We start from the raw sequence: 16,845 nt of genomic DNA, 5'->3' as shown, positions 1-16,845 counted from the left end.
CTCAATCCGCCGCATTGCTATCATCCGCAACTGCCACAACACATGAATTTATCATCATTCAAATATTACAATTATAATATAAACAAAAACAATAATCAAAATGACACCATGGCCGAGATAAAGGTAACATAACAACACATTTAACCAATGTGAACATGGTAGATTTAAGCATAAATTAAAATAGAACATACCGAGTCATACCAAAGACTGTAAAAATGGGACTCATTACCTCCCTGCTTGGCACTCAGCATCAAGGGTTGGAATTGGGGGTTAAATCTCCAAAAATGATTCCCGGGCGCGGCCACCGCTGCCGCCCACTGCTCCCCTCACCTCCCAGGGGGTGATCAAGAGTGATGGGTAAAATGCAGAGAATAATTCCGCCACACCTAGTGTGTGTGTGACAATCATTGATACTTTAACTTAAATGTAAAAACACACATTTTTACAATGGAGTTCAGGGTGCGCAACGCGCATGTGGCTACTAAGGCCTTTAGTTAAAGATGTGTTTGGAAAAGCAACCGGGCTTTTCCTCAAACCGCCGCATTGCTGACATCCGCAACTGCCACAACACATGAATTTATCATCATTCAAATATTACAATCATAATATAAACAAAAACAATTATCAAAATGACACCATGGCCGAGATAAAGGTAACATAACAACACATTTAACCAATGTGAACATGGTAGATTTAAGCATAAATTAAAATAGAACATACCGAGTCATACCAAAGACTGTAAAAATGGGACCCATTACCTCCCTGCTTGGCACTCAGCATCAAGGGTTGGAATTGGGGTTTAAATCACCAAAAATGATTCCCGGGCGCGGCCACAGCTGCTGCTCACTGCTCCCCTCACCTCCCAGGGGGTGATCAAGGGTGATGGGTCAAATGCTGAGAATAATTTTGCCACACCTAGTGTGTGTGTGACAATCATTGGTACTTTAACTTTAACTTTAGGTTGGTAGAAGCTGGGGATCGAACCAGGAACCCTCATGTTGCTAGCACGGCCACGTCCCCCTCTGTGTGTAACATGTTTAGCCTCGTTCTCCAGTGCTCCAATGATAATAATACTTGCAAGAAATGGAGTTTATTTGCGGCAACGGAAGATTATTACACACCGTGTAGGGAGATTAGGGATGTCCGATAATGGCTTTTTGCCGATATCCGATATTCCGATATTGTCCAACTCTTTAATTACCAATACCGATATCAACCGATATATGCAGTCGTGGAATTAACACATTATTATGCCTAATTTGGACAACCAGGTATGGTGAAGATAAGGTACTTTAAAAAAAAAAATAAATAAATAAAATATTGAATAAAAAAGAAAGTAAACAATATAAAAACAGTTACATTGAAACTAGTAATTAATGAAAATGAGTACAATTAACTGTTAAAGGTTAGCACAATCATGTGTGCTTACGGACTGTATCCCTTGCAGACTGTATTGATATATATTGATATATAATGTAGGAACCAGAATATTAATAACAGAAAGAAACAACCCGGGGCGGCATGGCGTAGTGGGTAGAGCAACCGTGCCTGAAACCTGAGGGTTGCAGGTTCGCTCCCCGCCTCTTACCATCCAAAAAATCGCTGCCGTTGTGTCCTTGGGCGGGACACTTCACCCTTTGCCCCCGGTGCCACTCACACCGGTGAATTGAATGATGAATGATAGGTGGTGGTCGGAGGGGCCGTTGGCGCAAATTGCAGCCACGCTTCCGTCAGTCTACCCCAGGGCAGCTGTGGCTATGAAAGTAGCTTACCACCACCAAGTGTGAATGAATGATGGGTTCTACATGTAAAGCGACTTTGGGTACTTAGAAAAGCGCTATATAAATCCCAGTTATTATTATTATTATTATTATTAACCCTTTTGTGTGAATGAGTGTGAATGGGGGAGCGAGGTTTTTTTGGGTAAGTGCACTAATTGTAAGTGTATCTTGTGTTTTTTATGTTGATTTAATAAAATAAATAAATAAAATAAAAAAAAATAAAAAAAAATATATATATATATATATAATATTTTATTATACCGATAATAAAAAAAACAATACTGATAATTTCCGATATTACATTTTAACGCATTTATTGGCAGGCCGATATTATCGGACATCTCTAATGGAGATACATAATAATAATAATAATACACTGTATTTGGTATAGCGCTTTTCAGAGTACTCAAAGACGCTTTACAGGATAAAAAATTAAAACATAAAACAGTTCATGGTAATAATATAAAATACAGGATATATAAAAGCAGTACATTGTAAAATGCATCATAATACTGGAGCTTATGTAACGAAATTCCGTTCTTATCTGTGCTGTAAAGTCATACTTGCCAACCTTGAGACCTCCAATTTCGGGAGTGGGGGGTGGGTGCGGGGGGCGTGGTTGGGGCGGCGGCGTGGTTAGGGGCGTGGTTAAGAGGGGAGCAGTATATTTACAGCTAGAATTCACCAAGTCAAGTATTTCATATATATATATCCCCGCGACCCCGAAGGGAATAAGCGGTAGTAAATGGATGGATGGATGGATATATATATATATATATATATATATATATATATATATATATATATATATATATACAGGTAAAAGCCAGTAAATTAGAATATTTAGAAAAACTTGATTTATTTCAGTAATTGCATTCAAAAGGTGTAACTTGTACATTATATTTATTCATTGCACACAGACTGATGCATTCAAATGTTTATTTCATTTAATTTTGATGATTTGAAGTGGCAACAAATGAAAATCCAAAATTCCGTGTGTCACAAAATTAGAATATTACTTAAGGCTAATACAAAAAAGGGATTTTTAGAAATGTTGGCCAACTGAAAAGTATGAAAATGAAAAATATGAGCATGTACAATACTCAATACTTGGTTGGAGCTCCTTTTGCCTCAATTACTGCGTTAATGCGGCGTGGCATGGAGTCGATGAGTTTCTGGCACTGCTCAGGTGTTATGAGAGCCCAGGTTGCTCTGATAGTGGCCTTCAACTCTTCTGCGTTTTCGGGTCTGGCATTCTGCATCTTCCTTTTCACAATACCCCACAGATTTTCTATGGGGCTAAGGTCAGGGGAGTTGGCGGGCCAATTTAGAACAGAAATACCATGGTCCGTAAACCAGGCACGGGTAGATTTTGCGCTGTGTGCAGGCGCCAAGTCCTGTTGGAACTTGAAATCTCCATCTCCATAGAGCAGGTCAGCAGCAGGAAGCATGAAGTGCTCTAAAACTTGCTGGTAGACGGCTGCGTTGACCCTGGATCTCAGGAAACAGAGTGGACCGACACCAGCAGATGACATGGCACCCCAAACCATCACTGATGGTGGAAACTTTACACTAGACTTCAGGCAACGTGGATCCTGTGCCTCTCCTGTCTTCCTCCAGACTCTGGGACCTCGATTTCCAAAGGAAATGCAAAATTTGCATGGTTGGGTGATGGTTTGGGGTGCCATGTCATCTGCTGGTGTCGGTCCACTCTGTTTCCTGAGATCCAGGGTCAACGCAGCCGTCTACCAGCAAGTTTTAGAGCACTTCATGCTTCCTGCTGCTGACCTGCTCTATGGAGATGGAGATTTCAAGTTCCAACAGGACTTGGCGCCTGCACACAGCGCAAAATCTACCCTTGCCTGGTTTACGGACCATGGTATTTCTGTTCTAAATTGGCCCGCCAACTCCCCTGACCTTAGCCCCATAGAAAATCTGTGGGGTATTGTGAAAAGGAAGATGCAGAATGCCAGACCCAAAAACGCAGAAGAGTTGAAGGCCACTATCAGAGCAACCTGGGCTCTCATAACACCTGAGCAGTGCCAGAAACTCATCGACTCCATGCCACGCCGCATTAACGCAGTAATTGAGGCAAAAGGAGCTCCAACCAAGTATTGAGTATTGTACATGCTCATATTTTTCATTTTCATACTTTTCAGTTGGCCAACATTTCTAAAAATCCCTTTTTTGTATTAGCCTTAAGTAATATTCTAATTTTGTGACACACGGAATTTTGGATTTTCATTTGTTGCCACTTCAAATCATCAAAATTAAATGAAATAAACATTTGAATGCATCAGTCTGTGTGCAATGAATAAATATAATGTACAAGTTACACCTTTTGAATGCAATTACTGAAATAAATCAAGTTTTTCAAAATATTCTAATTTACTGGCTTTTACCTGTATGTATATATATATATATATATATATATATATATATATATATATATATATATATATATATATATATATATATATATATATATATATAAATAAAAGAAATACTTGAATTTCAGTGTTCATTTATTTACACATATACACACACATAACACTCATCTACTCATTGTTGAGTTAAGGGTTGAATTGTCCATCCTTGTTCTATTCTCTGTCACTATCTTTCTAACCATGCTGAACACCCTCTGATTATGCATTGCTGTGTGGCACGCACAAAAGTGCTTTCATCAAATGCACTAGATGGCAGTATTGTCCTGTTTAAGAGGGTCACAACATTGCTGTTTACGGCAGACGGACTGCTTTACTGTAGACGTTCTTTATATTGTTGGAAAGCGGACTCAGGTCCGCATGCAGCCTGAATTTCGGGAGATTTTCGGGAGAATATTTGTCCCGGGAGGTTTTCGGGAGAGGCGCTGAATTTCGGGAGTCTCCCGGAAAATCCGAGAGGATTGGCAAGTATGTGTAAAGTTCAAATTTGAATGACAATAAAAAGGAAGTCTAAGTCTAAGACATTTACATTACAAGACACAGAATACTAATCACATGTTAAAAGCAGATCTGAAGAGGTGTGTTTTGAGAAGGCTTTTGAAGGTATATGAGTTAGTGTTTTAGCTGGATGACTGCAGTTCTCGCACTCTCATTAGGTGGACCCAGGTTCGAGCAAGGAGTTACATTCCCACTGTTCAAACTCTAGCACTTTCCTGAAAAATATATATATATTTTTAACTGTTTTTATTGGAGAATCACCTTGCTAGCGGTATGCATTTTGTTTATGTCTCATGTTCCAACACGTTTTGCCATGTCCTCCAGGTTACGCCCCTGTCACTGGAATGTGCCATCCTGTCCGGAGCTGCACCCTCAACCACGAAGACGGCTTCTCCTCGGCCTTTGTGGTTGCCCACGAGACCGGACATGTGTAAGTTTGCCTCCATATTTTTTATTTATTTGAAGGCCACACTATCGGGCAGGTGCCTTTTAAGATGCTACGCTATTTGTATATATACACTATTTGGCCACCCATCCAAATGATGAGAATCAGGTGTCCTAATCACTTGGCCCGGTGTATAAAATCAAGCACTTAGGCAAACATTTGTGAAAGAATGGGCCGCTCTCAGTGATTTCCAGCGTGGAACTGTCATAGGATGCCACCTGTGCAACAAATCCAGTCGTGAAATTTCCTCGCTCCTAAATATTCCAAAGTCAACTTTATTATAAGAAAAGTGAAGAGTTTGGGAACAACAGCAACTCAGCCACCAGGTGGTAGGCCACGTAAACTGACAGAGAGGGGTCAGCATAGTGCAAAGACTTCCTGCACAGTCAGTTGCTACAGAGCTCCAAACTTCATGTGACCTTCCAATTAGCCCACGTACAGTACGCAGAGAGCTTCACGGAATGGGTTTCCATGGCCGAGCAGCTGAATCTAAGCCATACATCACCAAGTCCAATGCAAAGCGTCGGATACAGTAGTGTAAAGCACATCGCCACTGGACACTAGAGCAGTGGAGACGCCTTCTCTGGACTGATGAATCACGCTTTTCCATCTGGCAATCTGATGGACCAGTCTGGGTTTGGAGGTTGCCAGGAGAACGCTACAATTTGGACTGCATTGTGCCGAGTGGGAAATTTGGTGGAGGAGGAATTATGGTGTGGGGTTGGTTTTCAGGAGTTGGGCTTTGGCCCCTTAGTTCCACTGAAAGGAACTTTGATTGCTCCAGGATACCAAAACATTTTGGACAATTCCATGGGATGGCATTTTAAGTTCATATATGAGTAAAGGCAGGTGGCCAAATACTTTTGGTAATATATATATATATATATATATATATATATATATATATATATATATATATATATATATATATATATATATATATATGTTAGGTATAAAAAAACACAGAGGCTATATCATCCCTACAAGCCTGTTTCACAGGATTCCCTGTTCGTCAGGAGGATTGTATTATATAAAATGGTCAATTTTGACATTTTGAAGATGGCACTTTTTTTTTTTAATTCTTTGGAGGATTATAATACATATTCGATCCAAACGGGAAGCCTAGTGGTTAGAGTGTCTGCCCTGAGATCAGTAGATCGTGAGTTCAAACCCCGGCCGAGTCATACCAAAGACTATAAAAAATGGCACCCATTACCTCCCTGCTTGGCACTCAGCATCAAGGGTTGGAATTGGGAGTTAATCACCAAAAATGATTCCTGGGCGCAGTTACTGACAGTGGGTTTCTGAAGTGTTCCTGAGCCCATGTGGTGATATCCTTTCCACACTGATGTCGCTTGTTGATGCAGTACAGCCTGAGGGATCGAAGGTCACGGGCTTAGCTGCTTACGTGCAGTGATTTCTCCAGATTCTCTGAACCCTTTGATGATATTACGGACCGTAGATGGTGAAATCCCTAAATTCCTTGCAATAGCTGGTTGAGAAAGGTTTTTCTTAAACTGTTCAACAATTTGCTCACGCATTTGTTGACAAAGTGGTGACCCTCGCCCCATCCTTGTTTGTGAATGACTGAGCATTTCATGGAATCTACTTTTATACCCAATCATGGCACCCACCTGTTCCCAATTTGCCTGTTCACCTGTGGGATGTTCCAAATAAGTGTTTGATGAGCATTCCTCAACTTTATCAGTATTTATTGCCACCTTTCCCAACTTCTTTGTCACGTGTTGCTGGCATCAAATTCTAAAGTTAATCATTATTTGCGAGAAAAAAAAAATCATATATGTTGTCTTTGTAGCATATTCAACTGAAAATGGGTTGAAAAGGATTTGCAAATCATTGTATTCCGTTTATATTTACATCTAACACAATTTCCCAACTCATATGGAAACGGGGTTTGTACATTCTTTGGTAGCAGGTTATAGTTTGCTTTGTACACCATTTCAGCTGGTTGCAATTTTACCAAATCATCAAACTTCAATATATATAAAGGGTTTGTATGTTCTCTATATCCAACATTATGTATCAGTCTAATTGATCTTTTTTGTAACACGGTTAACGAATGTAGCGCACATTTGTTGATAGAGGCTTTTGGATGTTTTCAGAGCGCTTTATAGGCGGATAATAGAGCGACTATCATCGGCTCCATTGTTAGCTGACTTTTGCTAACGTTTATTTACGGTTTAGAATGCATTAAAACAAATAAAAACATATGTGTTCTTGTCTTACACAAATATTGTGAACGATAGGCATATTCCGGGCATGTCGTTTTGCATATTTAAAAATCACTATAGTTCTTGGTATCATTTTATACGCAGGAACGAACCCCTTTAGGGCAAAACGCGAGCTGTGAATACAAAAGAGGCACACTAAGAGTTGTGTGGTGTCAGCTGAACTCTTGCTGAGCGACTCCAGCTGAATGTGGCACTGAGCCAATCATTTAGTAGATGTAGCCCATTGTGCTGTTGGAGCGACAGGCGCGCCTGCCGTTAAAAGACTGCAGCAGATCCGGGTGCCATCGGCGATGTTGCTGTTTGTTTGTCGCGCCTTGTTGACACTAATTGACTGGGAATGGCTTCCGCTTAAATGTGAAGGTGAGCGTTCTCTCTCTCTCCTTCTGCCGAGCGAGAGAGACGTTCCAAAACCCTGCAAACTCCCACAGGACGCCTGTCTTGGAAGTGGATTTTAAGAGTCAATTAGGTGTTAAAATTCATATTTCCAGAGCTCGCTAAGGTCCCAAAAGGCAAGTCAGTTGGTGATTAATAGTCACAATGGTGCTGTTGTCCAGTTTTTGTCTCTGCGGTTTTTGCAGCTGTTGTCGTTTTGTAATTATCCTTTGATGGTTCCACATGTCTTTTTATGTCTAATTATATTTTGGCACTAATCAGAATCAGAAATACTTTATTAATCCACGAGGGGATATTAAGATTTTCAACACAATCCCATTCAAGAGCAGACAAACATTACAGGGAGACAGAACAGGATCTGCCAACTTCCCCTAACCCTTTACAAAAAAGGTAAGAAACAGGTAAACGCTGTTTGGGGAGAAGAAAAAAAAATTGAGGCCAAGGCATACTTGCCAACCCTCCCGAATTTTCCGGGAGACCCCCGAAATTCAGCGCCTCTCCCGAAAACCTCCCGGGACAAATATTCTCCCGAAAATCTCCTGATTTTCAGCCGGAGCTGGAGGCCACACCCCCTCCAGCTCCATGCGGACCTGAGTGAGGACAACAGGGTGACAAGAACTAAATCATCTAGACTAGAGATAAATTGTATTATTATGTTTATCTTACCTAAAAATAAATATATTTATTAATTAAAAAAAACAAAAAACGAAATACATTTTTACTATATTTTGCTAAAAACATCAAAATTAATTGTATTTTTATTTTTATTTTTTTCTGACTCCTTATTACATCCAGCCATAGAATTATACATTAAAATAAACATATTTAAAGTAATTAATTTTAAATTATCATTATAATTAATTTAAAATGACCATATTTAATTATTAAAATAATTGCTTGTTTATCAACAACTTTAGCATTTTATTCATTACATTTTGAAGCTCTCAGAAGCCAAGTTATGTTATATTCCTTAAGATTTATTTATGCAAGTTTGAAGTATCAATTATCCAAACACAGTTTTGTTTGCATATTTTCAGGATGTATATGTATATATATATATATATATATATATATATATATATATATATATATATATATATATATATGTATATATGTATATATATTTATATATATATTTATTTATATATATATATGTATATGTATGAAATACTTGACTTGGTGAATTGTAGCTGTCAATATACTCCTCCCCTCTTAACCACGCCCCCAACCACGCCCCGCCCCACCCCCGACCACGCCCCCACCCCCCACCCCCCACCCCCCCACCTCCCGAAATCGGAGGTCTCAAGGTGGGCAAGTATGGGCCAAGGGGGGGGGGAAAACTCATAGCCATAGCACACATAAGCATGTGTGTAAGAGGGAAACATCAAAAAACACAAAGGACATTAAAGACATTAAAAGAGCAGAGCTTATGCAACCAGCCATTTCTACATACAGCTACAAAAGTAAAACAACAACAAAAAACAAAAAAAAAAACATATACACTGTGGGGGCTTCTGCGGTGTTCCACGCCATCGTCTGCTGGGAAGGGGTGAGCATGGCCAGAGAAAGGAGCAGACCCAACAAAGCAACCAAGAGAGCCGACTCCACCCTCGGCCGCCCACTAACTCTCGGCCAGTGTCCAGTCCGCATGGATGAGCGAGGGTGCGTCTAAGGCAGGGGTGTCAAACTCAAATACAGAGTGGGCCGAAATTTCAAACTGAACAAAGCCGCGGGCCAAGGTTGAACAAATTAACCTTTAACGTACTCTACAAGCGATCGTCACGTCCGCTTTGCATCCATTCTAACATCGTTCAGACCCAGTCACAAGATATGTGCGGCTTCTGTACGCACACACGAGCGAACGCAACGCATACTTCATCAACAGCGATACAGGTTACACTGAGGGTGCCAGTATAAAAAACTTTAACACTGTTCGAAATATACGCCACACTGTGAATCCACACCAAACAAGAATGACAAACACATTTCGGGAGAACATCCGCACCGTAACACAACATAAACACAACAGAACAAATACCCAGAATCCTTTGCAGCACTAACTCTTCCGGGACGCTACAAAATACACCGCCGCTACCACCAAACCTCCCTCCCTAAACACACACACCTTGTAGCGTCCCGGAAGAGTTAGTTCTGCAAAGGGTTCTGGTTTGGTGTGGATTCACAGTGTGGCGTATATTTCTAACAGTGTTAAAGTTTTTTATTCGGCTACCCTCAGTGTAACCTGTATCGCCGTTGATGAAGTATGCGTTGCATTCTAATGTGTGTGCGTGCAGAAGCCGCATATGTTATGTGACTGGGCCAGCACTCGTTTGGCTGGCTGGCGTTTGGAAGACTCCCGGGAGGATCAACGGGCCAGCTTTAGTGTTAATTTGATATCGCCTCAAGGGCCAAGTGAAATTACACGGCGGGCCAGAGTTTGACGCCCATGCTCTAAGGCAGGGGTGCTCACACTTTTTCTGCAGGCGAGCTACTTTTCAATTGATCAAGTCGTGGGGATCTACCTCATTCATATATATAATTTATATTTACTTATTTATGAAATATATGTTTTTGTTAATAAGTTAAAGGTGTTTAATGATAATGCAAGCATGTTTAACACATATAGTTAATATTGTTGATAAATTAAAGGTGTTTAATGATAATGCAATCATGTTTAACACATAGTTAATATTGTTAATAAATTAAAGGTGTTTAAAGATAATACAAGCATGTTTAACACATATAGTTAATATTGTTAACAAGTTAAAGGTGTTTAATGATAATACAAGCATGTTTAACACATATAGTTAATATTGTTAACAAGTTAAAGGTGTTTAAAGATAATGCAAGCATGTTTAACACATATAGTTAATATTGTTAACAAGTTAAAGGTGTTTAATGATAATACAAGCATGTTTAACACATATAGTTAATATTGTTAACAAGTTAAAGGTGTTTAAAGATAATACAAGCATGTTTAACACATATAGATTCCTTTCTTTCATGAAGACAAGAATATAAGTTGGTGTATTACCTGACTCTGATGATTTGCATTGATTGGAATCAGACAGTGGTGCTAAAAACGTCCGCATTTTCGAATGGAAGAGAAAAAAGTCCTCCTTTCTGTCCAATACCACATGAAAGTGGTTTGTTTTTGGCATCTTATTTGTCCAGCTTCCGTACTCCTTTGTATACACTTTACAAGAAATACATTGTCGGCAAACTTCGTAGCTTGCTAGCTTGTGCACGCCAGCTTTCTGAGACTCTTGTTTTGTTAGCGCAACTATGCAACTGTGCAGTCGGTCTTTGGAGTTTTGACAACAGGTACGGCGCCAGAGTCTGTTGAAATAAAGTGTTTCTCGCCTTCCAGTCGGTAATTTTAATGAGCTGGCAGCAGCCAGCGTCATCTCAGAAGACCCTCGGGTGCCGTGAATGTCAATCAAGTGACGAAAGTGACGTCATAGTGAAGATTTATGATCGCTCATTTTTAGGACTATTTTTTTAATGCCTGGCTGGTGATCGACTGACACACCCTCCGAGATCGACCGGTAGCTCGCGATCGACGTAATGAGCACCCCTGGTCTAAGGAGACCGAGGTGTCCGATACCTGCTCATTCAGCCGAGACACTGTGAAGCTTGTCCGTCCCGGCGTTAAGCGCCAGCTCCGCAGCCCTGTCTCTTCATCCGCATCTCCTCCAGTCTCTCCAAACGGACTCTGGTGTGGCAGAGACCCGGAAGGTGGTCTCCACGGCCGGCAGATCCAGAAGTTCACAAAAAAACACCGCAGAAGTCACGAAAGTGCCACCCCTTGTCACACAGTCCCTAAGGGTCCCGAACCAAAAGGCAACCCCCCCCCCCCGCCCCCCCAAAAAATATAAGACCCTCGATCGAGGGCGGACGCTCCCCTTTCCTCTCCCTTATCTCTCCTGCTTGCTTCTTTGTCTTGTCTTGTCTTAACTTTTTTGTTGCCTCTTTTTGTACTGCTCTCCAAATCTAAACATTGTAACTATTTAACTGGCCTCAGTTAAATTGACAAGATCTTGGGTTTGGGGGAACCTGCTGCTTTTAACGGAGCGGTTGTTGCTGGACACACGACGGACTCTTGGGAGAAGAAGGAGTGCCTTTCAGTCGAGGACGTGAAGATATCCGCCTATTCGGAATTATGACAACAGGACATCTGCTGATTGGAGTAAACGTTGCTCTGGTTTGTCCACAAATTGGAAGTTTCTGGCAGTCTTCAAAGTACCCCAAAGCTGCCACAAATGATTGGAGGATGCGGGAAGAACTGTGGACACTCTTGTGATTTGGATCACGTCGGACTGTCTGCCCCGCAGGATGAATTTTGAGGACCAGTCATAGACATTTTCGAGTGAAAAGCAAATTTTATTTTCACTCGCATAGAAAACATTCTAACTTGGATTGTTTCCCTGGCGTCGAGACTCTCCCGAAGGACAGTGCGGCGAAGACACAGCAAACTCCCTTCTTGTCTCTCATGGACACACACCTGTTGTTGTTGACTTTGGACTGACTATCGGCTGCACGACATCAAGGCCGCGGAACAGAGACACGCGGCAGGCTTACACACACACACATGCATCCACAGAAAATATACTCCACCCAATCCAACGCCCCTTGACGCAAATCCCATAGGGTTGATGGACGAATGGGCAGCGCCTGAAGAGCTGCAGCCTGCCATCATGGCCCCCCACTCCCTCCCCTCTGTTGGTAGATATCTGGAGATGTACAAACCCCGTTTCCATATGAGTTGGGAAATTGTGTTAGATGTAAATATAAACGGAATACAATGATTTGCAAATCCTTTTCAACCCATATTCAATTGAATGCACTACAAAGACAAGATATTTGATGTTCAAACTCATAAACTTAATTTTTTTTTTGCAAATAACAATTAACTTAGAATTTCATGGCTGCAACACGTGCCAAAGTAGTTGGGAAAGGGCATGTTCACCACCTTTCTTTTTAACAACACTCAGTAAACGTTTGGGAACTAAGGAGACACATTTTTTAAGCTTCTCAGGTGGAATTATTTCCCATTCTTGCTTGATGTACAGCTTAAGTTGTTCAACAGTCCGGGGGTCTCCGTTGTGGTATTTTAGGTTTCATAATGCGCCACACATTTTTAATGGGAGACAGGTCTGGACAACAGGCAGGCCAGTCTAGTACCCGCACTCTTTTACTATGAAGCCACATTGATGTAACATGTGGCTTGGCATTGTCTTGCTGAAATAAGCAGGGGCGTCCATGGTAACGTTGCTTGGATGGCAACATATGTTGCTCCAAAACCTGTATGTACCTTTCAGCATTAATGGCGCCGTCACAGATGTGTAAGTTACCCATGTCTTGGCCACTAATACATACCCATACCATCACACATGCTGGCTTTTCAACTTTGCGCCTATAACAATCCGGATGGTTCTTTTCCTCTTTGGTCCGGAGAACACCACGTCCACAGTTTCCAAAAACAATTTGAAATGTGGACTCGTCAGACCACAGAACACTTTTCCACTTTGTATCAGTCCATCTTAGATGAGCTCAGGCACAGCGAAGCCGACGGCGTTTCTGGGTGTTGTTGATAAACGGTTTTTGCCTTGCATAGGAGCATTTTAACTTGCACTTACAGATGTAGCGACCAACTGTAGTTACTGACAGTGGGTTTCTGAAGTGTTCCTGAGCCCATGTGGTGATATCCTTTACACACTGATGTCGCTTGTTGATGCAGTACAGCCTGAGGGATCGAAGGTCACGGGCTTAGCCGCTTACGTGCAGTGATTTCTCCAGATTCTCTGAACCCTTTGATGATATTACGAACCGCAGATGGTGAAATCCCTAAATTCCTTGCAATAGCTGGTTGAGAAAGGTTTTTCTTAAACTGTTCAACAATTTGCTCACGCATTTGTTGACAAAGTGGTGACCCTCGCCCCATCCTTGTTTGTGAATGACTGAGCATTTCGTGGAATCTACTTTTATACCCAATCATGGCACCCACCTGTTCCCAATTTGCCTGTTCACCTGTGGGATGTTCCAAATAAGTGTTGGATGAGCATTCCTCAACGTTATCAGTATTTATTGCCACCTTTCCCAACTTCTTTGTCACGTGTTGCTGGCATCAAATTCTAAAGTTAATGATTATTTGCAAAAAAAAACCCCATCAAATATGTTGTCTTTGTAGCATATTCAACTGATTATGGGTTGAAAATGATTTGCAAATCATTGTATTCCATTTATATTTACATCTAACACAATTCCCCAACTCATATGGAAACAGGGTTTGTACATTGTAATATGTATATGTGCCTTGCTATGGAGGTTTTTTGCTCCACTCCAGACTGGGCCCCCTTAGGTGCCCAGTCTTTACCCATCCTTCCTCAGCGTTTACATTTTTTCCCATCTTTTACGGGGCACCTTATGGCCTTATCCTGTTCTGTAACCCTCTACACTGTTTGTTTGTCTAATCTTGAACGGGTTTGTGCTGAAAACAAATTTCCGTTGTACTTGTGCAATGAGAATAACGACCGACCTGAAACCTTCAAAGAGTCATGTGACCATAGTGTCATTCACTGGAGGGTCCTTGTGTGAACATGGAGCAGGGAACGAGGGCCACTTCTGAGCACTCAGCACGTCGCGCTCTTGGTCATCCCAGGGCTCCTTTTTTATGTGCACAATTGTCCTACTTGGCTACTCTAAACACTTGTCCATATTTCATAATGAGGAGCAGAGTGGCCTGATAAACAAGCTGAGTAGTTGTTATTTCGCCATTTTTATCCTCTCAATTTGCACAGTTGGCGTGAAAACAGAACTGAGGGGTCCTCTGTTTGAATAATCTACAAATTTACTCCCCACCACATAGCCAGCGGACGGTTCATTTGTCTTACTTTTGTTTTTACTTCGTCTTGTTTGGCTTTCCCCAGCAAATTGGCCTGGGTAAGTATGACGAAGCAGCTATTAGCAGCTCCCTTTTATTGTGCGGCCATTAAACTATAATTGCCCCACTTTGATACCAAAGAGAACTTGCGAGAAAGTTAGAAGACACTTGTAAAGATGTGAGGACTGTTGTCCCGAAAAGAAAACACCCGGGGACATTCTTGCCAACCTTGAGACCTCCGATTTCGGGAGGTGGGAGGGGTTGGGGCGGGGGCGTGGTTGGGGACGTGGTTAAGAGGGGAGGAGTCAAGTATTTCATATATATATATATATATATATATATATATATATATATATATATATATATATATATATAAGAAATACTTGACTTTCAGTGAATTCTAGCTATATATATTTTTATTTTATATATATATATGTATATATATATATATATATATATATATATATATATATATATATATATATATATATATATATAATAAAATAAAAATATATATAGCTAGAATTCACTGAAAGTCAATTATTTCTTATATATATATTCTAGCTATATATATTTTTATTTTATTATATATATATATATATATATATAAATAAGAGAAATACTTGAATTTCAGTGTTCATTTATTTACACATATACACACACATAACACTCATCTACTCATTGTTGAGTTAAGGGTTGAATTGTCCATCCTTGTTCTATTCTCTGTCACTATTTTTCTAACCATGCTGAACACCCTCTCTGATGATGCATTCTGCTTCGTCTCCTTGTTGTGTGCGCAGTTGTGCACTGCACTCTCTAAAAGCCCTAGATGTTATTGTCACATATGCATGCAGAGTAGATGGCAGTATTGTCCTGTTTAAGAGTGTCACAACATTGCTGTTTACGGCAGACAAACTGCTTTACGGTAGACGAAAACGTGACTGCTGTTGTTGTGTGTTGTTGGAGGACGTTAATGAAACTGCCTAACAATAAAACCCACATAAGAAACCAAGAACTCGCCCTCGATCATTCTACAGTTATAACGTGATTGGGCAGGCACGCTGTTTATATTGTGGGAAAGCGGACGTGAAAACAGGCTGTCGACATGTCACTCAGGTCCGCCTGAATTTCGGGAGATTTTCGGGAGAAAATTTGTCCCGGGAGGTTTTCGGGAGAGGCGCTGAAAATCGTCATGTCTTTAGAATCAGCAAAATACTCTGTGATGAATTTACTTAACGGCGTTGAAAAATGCAGGATTATTTAACAGTAAGATATGTACCGTATTTTCTGGACTATAAGGCGCACCTAAAACATTTTTTTTCTCTCAAAACTCGACACTGCGCCTTATAATCCGGTGCGCCTAATGTAAGGAATGAGTTTGGTTGTGCTTACCCACCTCGAAGCAATTTTATTTGGTACATGGTGTGATGATAGGTGTGACCAGTAGATGGCAGTCAAACATAAGAGATAAGTGTAGACTGCAATAAGACTCGAGTAAACAACACCTGCATTTGATATGTTTCATTGAGAATATAGAACATTACACACGGCGCTCAAAAATCTATCAACATGTTTGAGTACGACTTTGGTAAGCTATGAAGCCGCAACACTTGATGGATTGTACTGTGCTTCAACATACCAGTATTATTATGGTGTGTGTACAAGGTAAGACATATTATCTGGCGTTTTGTTTCGCAATATTATGCAAAATCAATTTTTCTTACCTTCTGGTACCTGCTGATCCGTATTTGGGATCTGCATAAATCCTGAAAAATTGCGCGCCTCCGCCTTTGTAGTCTGTGCCGACACCATAGTCGATAAGCTTCTTCTTTTTCTCTATCTTCTTGTTATGGGACATTCATCCTCCGCTGTTGCCATTTCTAATATAAAGTAGTTTAAAGTTCTTACTTATATCTGTCAGTAAACTCGCCATGAAAGCGCTAAAACAAACCGGTGTAGTGAGTTTACATTATTCACCCAAGGAACTTTAGTTACCGGTGTTGTTGTTTCTGGATGAGGAGATGCTGCTCCGTTATACAAACCCCGTTTCCATATGAGTTGGGAAATTGTGTTAGATGTAAATATAAACGGAATACAATGATTTGCAAATCATTTTCAACCCATATTCAGTTGAATATGCTACAAAGAC

At 40.7% G+C, this 16,845-nt stretch overlaps 1 protein-coding gene across 1 annotated transcript in view; it reads left to right on the top strand.

Moving 5' to 3' along the window:
- Window positions 1-16,845, top strand: part of adamts3 (ADAM metallopeptidase with thrombospondin type 1 motif, 3) — a 447,166-nt gene that overhangs the window by 322,509 nt on the left and 107,812 nt on the right. The window contains exon 11 of the mRNA XM_061981142.1: window positions 5,048-5,153. Within this exon, the coding sequence (XP_061837126.1) occupies window positions 5,048-5,153 (106 nt within the window). The remainder of the gene's footprint in view (window positions 1-5,047; window positions 5,154-16,845) is intronic.

This window comes from Nerophis lumbriciformis, linkage group LG20 (genome assembly GCF_033978685.3).
Source record: "Nerophis lumbriciformis linkage group LG20, RoL_Nlum_v2.1, whole genome shotgun sequence".
Lineage (NCBI taxonomy): Eukaryota > Metazoa > Chordata > Actinopteri > Syngnathiformes > Syngnathidae > Nerophis > Nerophis lumbriciformis.
Note: the sequence above shows the minus strand (reverse complement) of the source record. Positions and strands in the feature narration are given on the sequence as shown.